Here is a 15,237-nt window from a genome sequence, read left to right as displayed (position 1 = left end):
TGTAGATATTGCATGTCTAAAGCATCGTTTACTTCTTCATCAAACTCTTTGGTTCTTGGATCAGGTTAAGCAGTCAAGAAAGAAACCTCTACAGGTGAAAACCCCACGGGCTCTGCCCACTATGGAGGCCCACCAGGTGATCCGTGCCAATGCACTGTTCCTGCTATCTCTGAGCAGCGCTGCTGAGCCTACCCTGCTTTGCCATCACCCACCCAAACCCTTCCACACACATCTTCCCGTCCTCAAGGAGGGAGTGTCTGAGGAACTACCCAACAAGATGGGCTGTCTCTATCTGCAAACCCTAGCCCGGTAAATACGTTGTGTTCAACTTGATCACCATCACCATGGGCAGTCTTGTAGTAATTCAATGTATTGAGTCTGCATTGCATTGAGTCTTTCTCAATGTCCTTTTTGCAGTCAACACACTGAGAACTTTGGGGCGTATCAAGATGACAACCTGTTTCAGGATGAGATGCGTTACCTGCGTTCTACATCAGTCCCTGCTCCCTACATCTCAGTCACCCCAGATGCCTGCCCCAATGTTTTTGAAGAGCAAGGAAGTAACATGAAGTCCATGCCCCCAAGGTACTATAATGAGCTTCCCATCTTCAAAAGTGCTGTGTTCTCGTAACCTAGTTTCTATGAACATTTTATGTTTCAGGTGGTATTATTATTTCTGTCTTATTATTTCTGTCTCATCATTGGCTTTTTTTTTTTTTTTTTTCCTTCGTTCCTTTAGTTTGGAGACAAGTCCAATCACAGACAGTGATACAGCCAAGCGGACGGTATTCCAGCGCTCATATTCAGTGGTTGCCTCTGAGTATGATAAGCAGCACTCAGCCTCCCCAGCACGGGTCAAAGCAGTGCCGAGACGCAGGGTACACAGCGGGGATGCAGGTACTGTTGTATCACTTTGTACAACACAATTACAAATGACTCTGTATTACCATAATGACAGTGACTGAAGTCTATGAGAATTACATCAGGTATGCTGTTGCCATATAGGACTGGGCTTTTTCAGAGCAACTTAAATTGCAACTCATCAGTTCTTGCATTCCCTGGGATTCAAACCCATAAGTCTTAACGTTGCTAGCACTATGTTTTACTGTGTAAGCTACAAGAATGCTGAAATTGCTTATTTGCGCCAATATAATGATACATAGCAATAAACTGCCATATTTACCTATACATTTTAGCAATGTTTGAGTACTCAAATCATTAAAGCAGGGTTTGGAATCAATTAATTAAAACTGTCAGTTCAGGAAAAGCGATAGTTGACAAGAAATGTTAGATGCCACTTTTTTTATTTAATTTGTAAATATTAAAGGGATAGTTCACCCAAAAAATAAAATTCTGTCATCATTTACTCACCCTCATGTTGTTCCAAACCTGTAAGACTTTCATTCATCTTCGGAACACAAATGAAGATATTTTGAAAGAAATCTGAGCGATTTTTGTCCCTCCATTGACAGCTACTCAACTACCACTTTGACACTTCAAAAAGTTCATAAAGAGATCGTAAAACGAATCCATATGAAATTTGGTTTACTCCAAATTTTCTGAAGAGATTTGATTGCTTTAAATGATGAACAATTTAATTTAGGCTTTTATTCACATATAAACATTAATCAGCGAACAAACAGAAGCTCAACTGAACCTGCTTGACACACGAGAGGAAACCTTTCGCGGAAGCTCAAACATGCTACGTAACACACGAGAATGAACCTCTTGCAATACTCTAAGATAAAATATCTAAAATCTAAGTGAAATATGCTTGTTCCTACAGAAGTTGGGTCATCGCTGCTTCGTCACCCTTCTCCCGAGTTGTCTCGACTGATCTCAGCCCATGGCTCTCTCAGTAAAGGTGAAAGGAACTTCCAGTGGCCTGTGTTGGCATTTGTGATCCAGCATCATGACCTAGAGGGCCTGGAGGTGGCTATGAAGCATGCACTCCGCAAATCAGCATGCAGGGTGTTTGCCATGGAGGTCAGCGATATTCTCTCAGACATTCTTTAATTTCTAATTTCATTCCTCTTCTTCCTGTCCCAAATTGTTCAGCCATAGACAAACACTGTTGAATATTAACCATAAATTAGATTTCCTGGAAATATCAGGAAATTTTAAAATTGTAATTGTGTCTGGAAAAAATATAAATGAATAAAATCTGAAAATCATGGAAAATTTTATAGTGAATAAAAACAGTAAATTCTAGCTTTTCTCATCAGTTTGTCATTAAATGCTTTTTATGAGAGCAATCCCTGTTAAAAGATGTATAAACATCCTTATCCAGTTATTCTTAAACTTTTTGTTCTGTGTTTCCTTCTTAGGCATTTAATTGGCTGCTGTGTAATGTTACCCAGACCACCTCCCTCCATGATATCCTGTGGCACTTTGTGGCGTCTCTGACTCCGTCTCCCTTTGAGACGGAAGAAGAGGAGGATGAGGAGAACAAAGGGAACAAGGAGAACCTTGAGCAGGTGTGACCTGATGATTACATTGCTAATGGTTTATTAATAAGTCACTGTTCACTTGAGATGAACAGAGGTTTCTGACACAGGGCAGTTTTCCTCTTTCTTTCAGGAGAAGGATTTAGGTGTCTGCGAGCACCCCCTGTCTGACATTCTCATCGCAGGAGAGGCAGCTCACCCGCTGCCCCACACCTTCCACCGTCTGCTCCAAACCATCTCTGACCTTATGATGTCCCTTCCCAGTGGAAGCTCACTTCAACAGATGGCCCTGAGGTATCTTCTGCCTCTGCATAGAGACACCATTAGCAACCTATAACAGTCTAGCAACCTTATACAAACATGTTAAAAGAACTCCGCCTCATTACACAACTCACATTTTCTTCAAAAATATACAAATGTAGTCACTTTTTGCTGTTTCACCAGGTGTTGGAGCCTTAAATTCAAACAGTCAGATCATCAGTTCCTGCACCAGAGTAATGTTTTTCACCACATCAACAACATCCTGTCCAAATCAGATGATGGGGACAGTGAGGAGAGTTTTAACATCAGTGTACAGTCGGGATACGAAGCAATCAGTCAGGTGGGAATATTTTCATCAACTTGAACACTTTTTTTCCCCGTTGCCTTTACATTTAAAATTTTTATCTAAATCACCTTATGTTGCATTCAAGGTTTGCATTTTCCATATATTGCAGGAACTTTGTGTGGTGACCTGTCTGAAAGATCTGACTAGCGTGGTGGACATTAAAACATCCAGCCGACCAGCCATGATTGGCAGCCTGACTGATGGCTCCACAGAGACATTCTGGGAGTCTGGAGATGAAGATAAGAACAAAACAAAGAGCATCACGATAAGCTGTGTGAAAGGCATCAATGCGTCATATGTCTCTGTCCATGTAGACAACTCTCGTGACATTGGAGTGAGTTTGCGAGCTATTGTTCTTTCTGTTTGTCTGTCTGTTCTTTGTCAGTCAGTATTTTCGCCCAAAAGTTCTATCATCATTTACTCATCCTCAAGTTGTTTGAAACCTCTATGAGTTTCTTTCGTCTGTTGAACACAAAAGAAGATATTTTAAAGAATGTTGTCAACCAGACAGTTGATGGCACCCATTCACTTCCATAGTAGGAAAAAAAATACTATGGAATTCAGTGGGTGCCGTCAACTGTCTGGTTAACAACATTCTTTAAAATGTCTTCTTTTGTGTTCAACAGAAGAAAGAAACTCATACAGGTTTGGAACAAAGGTTTGCATTTTACATACATTGCATTAAACCTTCAAACCTTCAGATATGACATTTTGTCTTGACAATTTTCAATTTATTATTTTTTGTTGTAATTTCCTCATATTAATACATGTGTCCATAAACAACTGTTGATTTATAACCTTTGCTCTGTTTTCTGTCAGAATAAAGTCACATCAATGATATTCCTTTGTGGGAAGGCTGTGGAAGATCTCTGCAGGATCAAACAGGTAGCACTTTGAATTTTCACGCTGATATGAGTCTATACCAGATGCACTGCAAATAATTTAAACTTTAACAGGCTGGGTTGTACAATTTTTTTTTTATCACACTTGATTTCACATAAATTCAATTAATAAAGATTACCTAGTTCAGGGGTATCCAAAGTCCAGCCCGTGGATGAATTTCAAACGGCTCACAGCTTGTCTATTAAAATTTACAAATCATGCAGTTTAACAGTGTCAACACAAGGTGACAGCACTAGACTTGCTGCCATTTCTGTTGCTTATAAGAAACATAAATCGCGCCAAAAGCAGAATGAAACAGCACTACTCGCTGAGCTGTTTAAACCATGCCACACACAGACTATTTATTAGCTCTGCCCAAAAGACAGCGCAGAACAAGCTCAGGACAAGACTGCCCATGGTCTCGATCACGCGACCACTAAACAGCGCAGTGAGATCCAGTAAGAAGTGTTCGAGTTTTGCGCAGAGGTCTCCGATATAAAAACAAATGTCTACACAATTTAAATTAGGTAGATGAAACCAGCGCTGACGTTCTCAACAACACTGACAATAAAAACAGGAGAAACATTGTGCGACAACAATCCAATTAGATTACTTTTCAATTCACAAATCACAAATTTTTACCATGGATTTACTGTAGTAACACTGATTGTAAACATGGTTTTGTGGCAGAGATGTGGGATATTCATATTGAATTTTATTATATTATTAATATAGATGTATTAAATATCAAAGGAGTAATGAAAAATAGGGCAAATTATAGAAAACAATAGTTTAATAATACTCAGTAAGAATATTTATATTTTACGCTTTAAAAATTAGGTTGTTAAAATTTTACAGATGTTGCTGTTTGTGTTAATGGAAATAAGTTGACATCTGCATCCCAACTCCCAACTCAAGCTACTGTCAAATTTATATATTATATTATATTATATTATATTATATTATATTATATTATATTATATTATATTATATTATATTATATTATATTATATTATATTATATTATATTATATTATATTATATTAATATTTTAAAATACATTTACAAATGCATTGTTTCAGCATTTATTACTGGGATAATGTTTTTAATGTTTTCTTAGTCAAAATGAAATAGATTATCTATCAATGTTTTTACAATTTGGTCAAATGCATGTTACCACAACCTCCGGTCTATACTTCTGCATGTTACATTAATTTATTTTTGAGTTGAAAAAGAGTTCAACTCAGTCCTGAGGCAACAACCAAAATGCTTATCAAAGCATGTCTGCATGGAAATGTAGATCACCAGACAAGCATCTGGGTACCTTAGGGTCTTCAGGGGCATTTCACTGAATGGACTTTTTGCTGTCTCAGATTGACTTAGACTCGAGGCACATGGGCTGGGTGACCAGCGAGCTGCCTGGAGGGGACCACCATGTGATCAAGATCGAGCTTAAGGGACCTGAGAACACACTTAGGGTTCGGCAGGTCAAAGTGCTTGGCTGGAAGGAGGGCGAGAGCATCAAGATTGCTGGGCAGATATCAGCCAGTGTAGCCCAGCAGAAAAACTGTGAGGCTGAGACGCTGCGTGTCTTCCGCCTCATTACATCACAGGTGAGCCCAACACCATCACAAACAGGTCACTAAGTCTGTTTTCACGCAAACCGCAGTATTTTACGTCATAAACGTTACCATACCAGAGACACTAATTGTAAATCAAACACTTTTGAGTGAAAACAGAACACTCATTTCCAAGTATTGTTTAAGGCAAGGCTAATATTCATGTTGATGTGTTTGTGTAGGTATTTGGAAAACTCATTTGTGGGGATGCAGAACCAACACCAGAACAAGAAGAGAAGAACCTGCTCTCCTCACCCGAGGGTGAAGACAAGGTCGGTACCAGCATCTGTTGTGTTTGGTGGCTCCTTACAACCATTGCTTAATGCCATATCAAGTGCTGGCGCATAAGATGAAATAGTTAAATTCTGTCATAAATGTTTTGTCTTTAGGCTCCATCTGATGCAGACTTGAAAGAGCACATGGTTGGCATTATTTTCAGCAGGAGCAAACTGACCAACCTTCAGAAACAGGTAACACCATCAAAACTACTCTAGGGTCTCTATAAAAAACCGAGTGAGCTGCCTAAAAATCCAGATGGTGGACAAAGTGAGAGAAGTGTTAATATACTAATAATTAAATACCAAACTTATCAACAAAAAACAGTTTCATCTAATAAAAAATGAATCATTTAGCCACAATTTTTTATTTATTAGAGTATTGCATTATTTGCTTAGCAACATGCTAAAGCCGCCTTTTCACTATCTCCGGTATTCAAGTAAAATTGTCACATTTCACCCCCAGTGGCAGTCGCACAGAACTGACAAACTGGTCGTGAAGTAGCAGTTACCTTCTGCTTGTTCACCATGGTAAAATGAATGAATAATGAATGCATAAAAATGTCATAGTTGGTTTTCTATGGCCCTGCTTACACCTGGTATTAAGATGTGTTTTGGTCGATCGGATCACAAGTAGATGATGCAGACATATACCCGTTTATACCTAGTGTTTTAATCCGTCTCTTTTGTCCACTTTCAACCACTTCTGTCCTGATTTCTTTGAAGGGAGGGTCTATGGGTGGGTAAATGTTTGGGTTTTTCAGATCTTTCGCTCTAATGGACAAAATAAGCTTGTGCAATTTACATATGAACGCACAGAAGACGATGGAAAAATACACAGAGAGCAGCAGCTTTCGTTGCTGCTCTGAAAGCCGCAAGACCACATAGAACCACGTGTTAATAATCAGGAATGGTGAGGGAACATTGTGCTTGGTACAATTTTCATCTTCAAACCAAACTTGGGTCTTCAGCCGACAAAGTTTAAATCCCGTCTGGCTACCACGTTTACACCTATATTTAGCGTGGTCTACTCGTGATCTGATTGACCAAAACGCATACCAGATGTAAACAGGGCCTAGGGCTAATCAATTAAAATAATTATTTAACAATTATAAAATAATTATTTCAGACATAAATATTCATAACTGCCCATTTTAAAGAAGTAGTATTTAAAGATGATCCTTTAGTAGATGGTAGTTTGATGATAGTTTGAATGCGTTTACCAGCCACAGCAAACATTTCCGTGAAGTTCGCTTTGGTGAGCTATTTCCAACCCCTAAAACAAACTCCAAACAAACTTAGTCACACCAGTTCATTCATTGATTTTGCTTGAAGTATATCAGGTTACTCCACACCTGTTTTCCTCCACAGGTATGTGCCCATATCGTCCAGGCCATTCGTATGGAGGCCACGCGAGTGCGGGAGGAATGGGAGCACGCCATCTCCAGCAAAGAGAACGCAAACTCTCAGCCCAGCGATGATGATGCCTCCTCTGATGCTTACTGCTTTGAGCTGTTGTCTATGGTGCTGGCCTTAAGTGGATCTAACGTTGGCCGGCAGTATCTAGCCCAGCAACTCACCCTACTGCAGGACCTCTTTTCCCTACTTCACACTGCCTCGCCACGTGTCCAGAGACAGGTTTGTGAATGCATCATGAACCGCTAGTCGTGAACTTGACTTCTAGTATCATGATCTGATAAACAACACTCTACTTGCCATTCAGGTGACGTCTCTGCTCAGACGCGTTCTTCCTGAGGTCACTCCCATGCGCTTGGCCAGCGTCATTGGCGTAAAGGCGCTACCACCAGCAGACATCAGCGACATCATCCACTCCACAGAGAAGGGCGATTGGACCAAGCTGGGCATATTAGATATGTTTCTGGGCTGCATCGCCAAGGCCCTCACTGTGCAGCTTAAGGCAAAGGGCACCACTATAGGTGGCACAGCTGGCATGGCTGCAGGCAAAGGAGTCACTACAGTCACTCTACCCATGATCTTCAACTCAAGGTCAGCTTGCTTGCAATTGGCCATTCTCAAATTTTAAGTGAGAGTAATCAGGGTGTGAATTTAAAAAAAGTAGTTCACCCAAACTTCAAACAAAACTTATTATTTACCTCAGAATAAAAGCCTAAATTAAATTTGTTCATTATATAAATCGTGTCTCTTCAGAAGGCTTGGTTTTAGTGTGCTTAGATGATTCATATCTTCATTGTGTCATAAATGTTTCTTGCTGGCCAGAAATCTTTTTTATGTATATTTAATAACCTTCTATTGATCTTTGTGTTTGTGCAGCTACATACGGCGTGGATTGAGTCACTGGTGGATGAAGGGCTCCACTCCACCCCAGATCGCTGAGATTATCATTAAACTAGTCAAAGACATGGCTGCTGTGAGTAATGGCCCATCTAATCCTGAACACCATTTTCATCTTAATATGCAGCTGTTCAGCTGCATGTTTATGAATAATATAATGTACAATCTTGTACTGCTTAACTTGATCTCCTGCAGATGTGTTTTAATGCTTTTGCAGAAATGGTCCTTCATCATTTAAGTGTCTTTTTACCCCAGGGGCACCTCTCGGATGCCTGGTCCAGGGTGACTAAGAATGCTATTGCTGAGACCATCATTGCTCTCACTAAGATGGAAGAGGAGCATCGCTCTCCAGTGCGCTGCATTGCCACCACTCGGGTACGACTCCACTGCACTCACTTCATCTGTCACAACTGAATATTTGCCAACTAGGTCAGTATTACTCAGGATCCTTCAGTTAGAGGGATCAGAGGTGTTTGGTGGGCGGGGTATTCCAGTCACCTGATACAGACAGCAGCATGAAATGCAACATTCCTAAAAAACAAATAATTACTTTTATAATATAGATGAATATGAGCAGGTTCACAGTCATGGAAAACCTGGAAGTTTTATTTCTATGCTTTTAAAAAAAAAAAAAAAGTTACCTCAAAACCTTTTACCAGCTACAAATATAATGTGTATATAACCATTTTATAAATATATTAAAATACATATAATCCTTATCCAGGACTGGACTGACTGGAAGTCACAGAAATTGACTGGGCAGTATGTGTAGGAACTTTGTATGAAAGACTTCCATATAAAAATTGTAATTGTATAATAATTCAAATTGTTCTACTTCCTCTCTTCAGCTGTGGCTCGCATTGGCCTCTCTTTGTGTGCTGGATCAGGACCACGTGGACCGACTGTCTTCAGGTCGCTGGATGGGCAAAGACGGGCAGCAGAAGCAGATGGTATGGCACATTGGGTTAAATAGGCCTCTGGGATGCTATAAAGCACAATCAGTGAAATAGTACATTACAGTTCTACAGCTGAAAATGGGCTCTTTACCTCTTCACCCTGACTTTTAATTTCCAGCCTATGTGTGATAACCATGACGACGGAGAGACAGCAGCCATCATTCTGTGTAATGCATGTGGAAACCTGTGCACTGACTGTGACCGCTTCCTCCATCTCCACCGGCGCACACGTTCCCACCAGAGACAGGTGAACCTCAGCCCCTCACACAGATCTAATCAGCATCAATTGGATCAATTATGGTTCACAGCTAGGATTGAGAATCAAGAATTACTGGCTGGTTGTTCAAATGACATCATGTTAAAAATATACACTGGTTTATTATAAATGGTACTTTAAAAAAATATGGTACAAAAAGTAATATAGTATATAATAGTGATAGAGTTATAAGAAAAAAAAGTATGTGTTTGGTGCTTCTGTAAAAGTACTGCAAGAATTGAATAATTAGAATTGGAATGAGAAATCGGATCTTTAAGTTTCTCGTACCACAATGGCTCGTGCAGGTCTTTAAGGAGGAGGAGGAAGCCATTAAAGTGGACCTACATGAAGGCTGCGGTAGAACCAAACTCTTTTGGCTCATGGCATTGGCTGATTCCAAGACCATGAAGGCAATGGTGGAGTTCCGTGAGCACACAGGTGACTTTTCCTTATTTTGTAATAATGTTTAATAGGGGTGGGAATCACAGGGTACCTCACGATACGATACACGGCTCACAATACTGATAATATCATGATAAAGCAATTCTGCGATAATCAATATATTGCTAGACTATACTATAATGATACATCACGATTTCTGTCTTACTATGAAAACAGAATGCCTGTGAAAAGGTTTTCCAGACTTTGGCTGTTACCTATAAAATAAAATCATACACAAAAGTAGTTGTAATGAATGCACAAGATATTATAACAATAAATATTCTGATCTATTTTAATAATTGGCTGGGCGCTATGTTCTGTTACACAGCTCTGTCTGAGGATTTTGATATATTGACTGTTTCAAGCTTTTGGAGGAGGGGTTTTCTTCATATTCAGTGATTTTGTGGCTGTTTTTATTTATTAATTTATATAATATGAATCACCTTATATTACCTGTACAGTCAAGAGCACTCACTTCTGAGACTGTAAATACAGACATCTCACTGCTACAGGTCACTACATTGTCTACAGAGGCACTAAACCTATCACGACATAAGCCTATAGCAGAATATTAATTCACGTTAAATGTTAGATAACAGATAAAATCAGAGCAATTCACTACAGAGGTGCTTTGCCCCCACAGTTTAAATATCTGGGGCATTTTTGTTTCTTTTGCATATTTTCTGACCCTGACTGCTAACCGTTTGGCCACAGCTGTGATGCATCCTATTTTCAGAATTCTTTTTTTATTTGACTAGTGGCTTTATTGTACAAATAGTTTTAGCTAAACTGCATCACTGTAATGTCTTTCAGGTAAACCAGCTTCCAGTAGTTCAGACGCCTGCCGCTTCTGTGGCACCAGGAACGGCACAGAGCTGTCTGCAGTTGGAAGTGTATGTTCAGACCAAGACTGTCAGGTATTCGCTCAAAATGTCAACATTTTTTGGCAGAATGATATACTTTGTTTATATGGTTTTACTGGAATTAAGTGATCTTACAAACATAATGTCTGTAGGAGTACGCAAAACTGGCCTGCAGTAAGACTCATCCGTGCGGCCACCCATGTGGAGGGGTCAAAAATGAAGAGCTGTGTCTTCCCTGCCTACATGGTTGTTTCAAAACCGAAGCCTGTCTGAAACAGGATGCTGATGATATGTGCATGATTTGCTTCACTGAGGCTCTGTCTGCTGCCCCAGCAATCCAGGTACAACAGAATAATGCCATTGCAGGTGATGATATAAAGAGGATATAGAATTACATACAGGAGATCATTGTGTAATTATCTGCCCTGGCTTATTTTCAGCTGGACTGCAGTCACGTGTTCCATCTTAGGTGCACAAGAAGGGTTCTGGAGAACCGCTGGCTTGGGCCTAGGATAACCTTTGGGTTCATGTCTTGCCCTATTTGCAAGGTAAATAAGCTTGTCTGGACTCGGTTTAGGAGAGGTAAAGGTAGGGCTGAATGATTAATTGGAATAAAACTGAAATCGCAGCATGGCATAGTGCTGTTATAAAAATACAAAGACTGTGATTTAATGAAGTGTATATGGCATGCGTTTCAGAGGGAAGTGGGCCACTGTTCATTTACATGTGCAGCTCATGATCCAGAGTTTTTGGTGGGAATGCATCATGCGCTGACCATCTTCCCAAACTTGTAGTGATAAGCGCTTAGAGAGAAGAGTACTTCTCACAGTTTTCTGCCCCAAAAAAAACCTTGAAGGTTTAACTTTGTTACTGTTTAACTGTGTAAACTGTTAAATAACTATCATTATTATTGTAATTTTTCTTAAATACCTTACTATATATATATATATATATATATATATATATATATATATATATATATATATATATATATATATATATATATATATATATAGGTTTTTTTGGGGGGTTTTTTTTACAGTGAAATATTATTACTACAATAGTAATGTTTCTTTCAGGGATGCACCGTTACCACTTCTTCCAAAATGAGTCTGATACCAATACATTCATATGTAATTTTTTAATATAATTTAAATAAATAATTATTATATTATTTAAATATGTATTTTTTTTTAAATATTAAATAAACGCGTTATATTAAATATTAAACAAAAAAGAATATGAATCATATTAGTTGTCTTAATTCGTTTAGTTGATTCATTTCCTTCAGTTATTTTTCATGCGTAATTATGCTTGTTAAAATTTTTGTGCAAGCTTCTGTTACTGTTCTGCTCATTCTATTGTTGGATCATATTTCATCTACAGTGCACATTTTGCAGCGGCACAGTAATCACATGACGTTTTGCTGTAATAATGTAGGGAAAAACATGTTATACATAAATCAAGTAACAGTTCATGTTTTTACTTAGGCTACATATATACAATTTAGATTTAAAGGTGTAATGTGTACATTTTAGGAGGATCTATTGACAGAAATGCAATATAACATACAGAACTATGTTTTCAGTGGTGTATAAAGACCTTACATAATGAAGTTATGTTTTTATTACCTTAGAATGAGCCATTTCTACATACACCGCGGGACCCATTGCATGTTAAATTGCCATTTTGCGGCCGCATGTTTCTGCAGTAGCCCTAAATGGACAAAGTGCTCTACAGAGAGTGTCGATTTTTGGTATTGGAGCATTTTAAACAGTACAAGTTCACGAATGCAGTATTGGGCCTGATACTGATTTCAGTATCAGTGCATCCCTAGTTTCTTATTTATATTTTATTTAGAATAATCGTCATCATCATAATAAAATAACAATAATGATTGTTATTATTAGAATTATAGTGGTATATAGTCACACTTTTTGGGCGCCACATTGTGCAGAAAACCTGGAGCTCTTAAAATATTGAAAAATCTCAATTATACTTCCGCGTTCATCATTACGTCATGCGCCGGGTCAGAGGTCACTCTTCCTCCGCAAATCGATGCATACGGCCATCTGCCGGAAGCCAGTTATTATAGTTAATAAAGTTTTAAATATAGATATTTTTCTTACAAAATCCCATCGCTTCACTTCAGAAGGCCTTTATTAACCCACTGGAGCCATATGGATTATTTTTATAATGGATGGATGCATTTTTTTGGGGGCTTCAAAATATCGACCCCCATTCACTACCATTATAAAGCTTGGAAGAGCCATGATATTTTTAAATATAACTTATTGTGTTTGTTTGAAAGAAGATAGTCATATACACCTAGGATTGCATGAGGGTGAGTAAATCATGGGGGGAAAAAAATAATTTTTTGGTTGAACTATCCCTTTAATGGCAGTGACATCAAAACCAACTAAATCTTGTATAAGATCACGTTTTCTGCAAGAACCAAAGCCAGTCTAAACTCTATCAGCTAAATAACTCTTCATGGTATCCAACACGTGGCATTTATGTCTGAGAGTTTTTTAATTATATATTTTTTTTTTTTTTCAGAACAAAATAAACCACTCTGTCCTAAAAGACCTGCTGGACCCCATCAAAGAGCTGTATGAGGACGTGAGGAGAAAGGCTTTAATGAGACTGGAGTATGAAGGACTACACAAGAGTGAAGCCATCACAATGTCTGGAGCTCGATTCTACAACAACCCAGCTGGATTTGCCATGAACAGATATGCTTACTACGTTTGCTTCAAGTGCAAAAAGGTTAGCTCTTCATGTCACTGTTTGTTTTCTGTTTTGTGTAGTGTTCACAAATCTTTAGTGGTTTTGAAGATTCTTCCTGCTATATAGTAGCCGAACAAACCTTCAGAATGAAGGAAGCATTTCTCTTGCTCCAGAAAGAAAATAATTGGGTTTGAGTGAACTGTCCCTTTAAGGATGTCTCTGTTAACTTTGAATAGAATGGAAAAACAGCAGCTAACTCCTGTGGAGAAAGAGCTATTTGTTTGTCACGTCGGCATGAAATGAGATTTCGAAGAACAAGCGTATCATAATTTGTTCAGATGGCATATTGCTGTAATGAAGCTGTTTCTCCAGCTGTTGTGCTAACAGTGTGACTTCTTACTCATCCAGGCCTATTTTGGGGGAGAAGCTCGCTGTGATGCCGAAGCAGGACAAGGCGATGATTATGATCCTCGTGAGCTCATCTGTGGAGCATGCTCAGATGTGTCCAGAGCACAGGTCAGTGGGACAACAGTGTGTTTGTCTGCCTGATTTTGTTTGTTTCTGTTTTTAACACAATAGAGTGCTGCAGGAATTAATCCAAAAAAAAAAAAAAAAAAAAAACAGAAATAAGTTTTTAACTTCTGGTTTTGTTGTCCTGAAGTCATGGGTTTTGGTTAAATGCTTGAAATAAGGTCTGTGGTAAATTTAAGCTCAAGATATTTTCACATTTTATTCGACGACATAAAATACATCAGTAATTATGGAAGAGGATTAGGGCCAAGCAATAATAAAAAAATAAAACCATCTCGAGATTAAAGTTGTTAAATTTCAAGAAAAAAGTCGAGATAAAATGTTGAGAATAAAGTCATTAAATTACGAGAAAAAAGTCGAGATAAAATGTTGAGAATAAAGTCATTAAATTACGAGAAAAAACTTGTTAAATTAAGAGAACAAATTCGTTAAATTACTAATTTGTTCTCATAATTTAATGAATTTGTTCTCATAATCTAACGACTTTTTTCTCGTAATTTAACGAGTTTATTCTCAACATTTTATTTCGACTTTTGTCTCAAAATTGAACACGTTTTTTCTTGAAATTTAACAATTTTAATCTCGAGATGGTTTTATTTTTTTATTATTGCTTGGCCCTAATCCTCTTCCATAAGTAATAGCCTCTTGTGATTTTTTTGTTAAGCTATAAAATGTAAACATTTTTAAGGCTTTAAAATGAAGAAAAGCTGTGTTCATTTGTCAAGATTACATCAAAATGTAATAATCACTTCTTTTGGTCACAGAGCTTTTTTTTGTGTGTGTGCAAAAATCCAAGTGTCAATGGAAAAATCATGTTGGCTTTTTGTCAAGGGAGCCAGAATGATGCAAACCTCCAGGCTGGCCTACAAAAAAGTCCCTGCAGCACTCTTATACATTGCTCAGTGATTGTTATTGTATTGCAACATTCATGAGGTCTGCACACCCAAATGATTTAGTTCTACGAATTTAAATATTTACTTGGGTGATCAGTGTGATACAATGGCTCAGTCATGGCTGCCTTTCAGTTTATCACCAGGTCTGTTTTCAATCAACTTAATGGTTTTTTAGAGTTCATGGGTGAATCTCATTAAACCATACCTGATGATAATCTCATGAAATACATGTTGTTTATCACAATAATAAACAACAAAAAAATGTGTGTGTGTGTGTATATATATATATATATCAGCAAGACAAAGACAAATCAGCAAGATTTCTGTACAAAAAACTCAGATTGAACTCAGATTCAGATTTTAGTTTTTCTAAGAAAATGTTTGTTCGTTTATTTATCCATGTCTTTTTAGATAACTGGTATCAA

At 38.1% G+C, this 15,237-nt stretch overlaps 1 protein-coding gene across 17 annotated transcripts in view; it reads left to right on the top strand.

The window, feature by feature from the left end:
* mycbp2 (MYC binding protein 2) overlaps positions 1-15,237 on the top strand; it is a 114,411-nt gene that overhangs the window by 94,488 nt on the left and 4,686 nt on the right. For all 17 annotated transcript variants that reach the window (XM_048192966.1, XM_048192977.1, XM_048192961.1 and 14 more), the window contains 24 exons: positions 65-309; positions 418-585; positions 740-897; positions 1,787-1,986; positions 2,328-2,477; positions 2,581-2,741; positions 2,892-3,048; positions 3,164-3,388; positions 3,874-3,939; positions 5,309-5,548; positions 5,737-5,826; positions 5,944-6,024; positions 7,201-7,467; positions 7,553-7,836; positions 8,122-8,218; positions 8,398-8,517; positions 8,991-9,092; positions 9,217-9,345; positions 9,660-9,792; positions 10,609-10,712; positions 10,811-10,999; positions 11,099-11,206; positions 13,218-13,427; positions 13,797-13,904. In XM_048192966.1, coding sequence (XP_048048923.1) covers positions 65-309; positions 418-585; positions 740-897; positions 1,787-1,986; positions 2,328-2,477; positions 2,581-2,741; positions 2,892-3,048; positions 3,164-3,388; positions 3,874-3,939; positions 5,309-5,548; positions 5,737-5,826; positions 5,944-6,024; positions 7,201-7,467; positions 7,553-7,836; positions 8,122-8,218; positions 8,398-8,517; positions 8,991-9,092; positions 9,217-9,345; positions 9,660-9,792; positions 10,609-10,712; positions 10,811-10,999; positions 11,099-11,206; positions 13,218-13,427; positions 13,797-13,904 — 3,792 coding nt within the window. The remainder of the gene's footprint in view (positions 1-64; positions 310-417; positions 586-739; positions 898-1,786; positions 1,987-2,327; positions 2,478-2,580; positions 2,742-2,891; positions 3,049-3,163; positions 3,389-3,873; positions 3,940-5,308; positions 5,549-5,736; positions 5,827-5,943; positions 6,025-7,200; positions 7,468-7,552; positions 7,837-8,121; positions 8,219-8,397; positions 8,518-8,990; positions 9,093-9,216; positions 9,346-9,659; positions 9,793-10,608; positions 10,713-10,810; positions 11,000-11,098; positions 11,207-13,217; positions 13,428-13,796; positions 13,905-15,237) is intronic.

This window comes from Megalobrama amblycephala, linkage group LG6, assembly GCF_018812025.1.
Source record: "Megalobrama amblycephala isolate DHTTF-2021 linkage group LG6, ASM1881202v1, whole genome shotgun sequence".
Taxonomy (NCBI): Eukaryota; Metazoa; Chordata; class Actinopteri; order Cypriniformes; family Xenocyprididae; genus Megalobrama; species Megalobrama amblycephala.
This window is presented reverse-complemented; position numbering and strand designations above follow the sequence as displayed.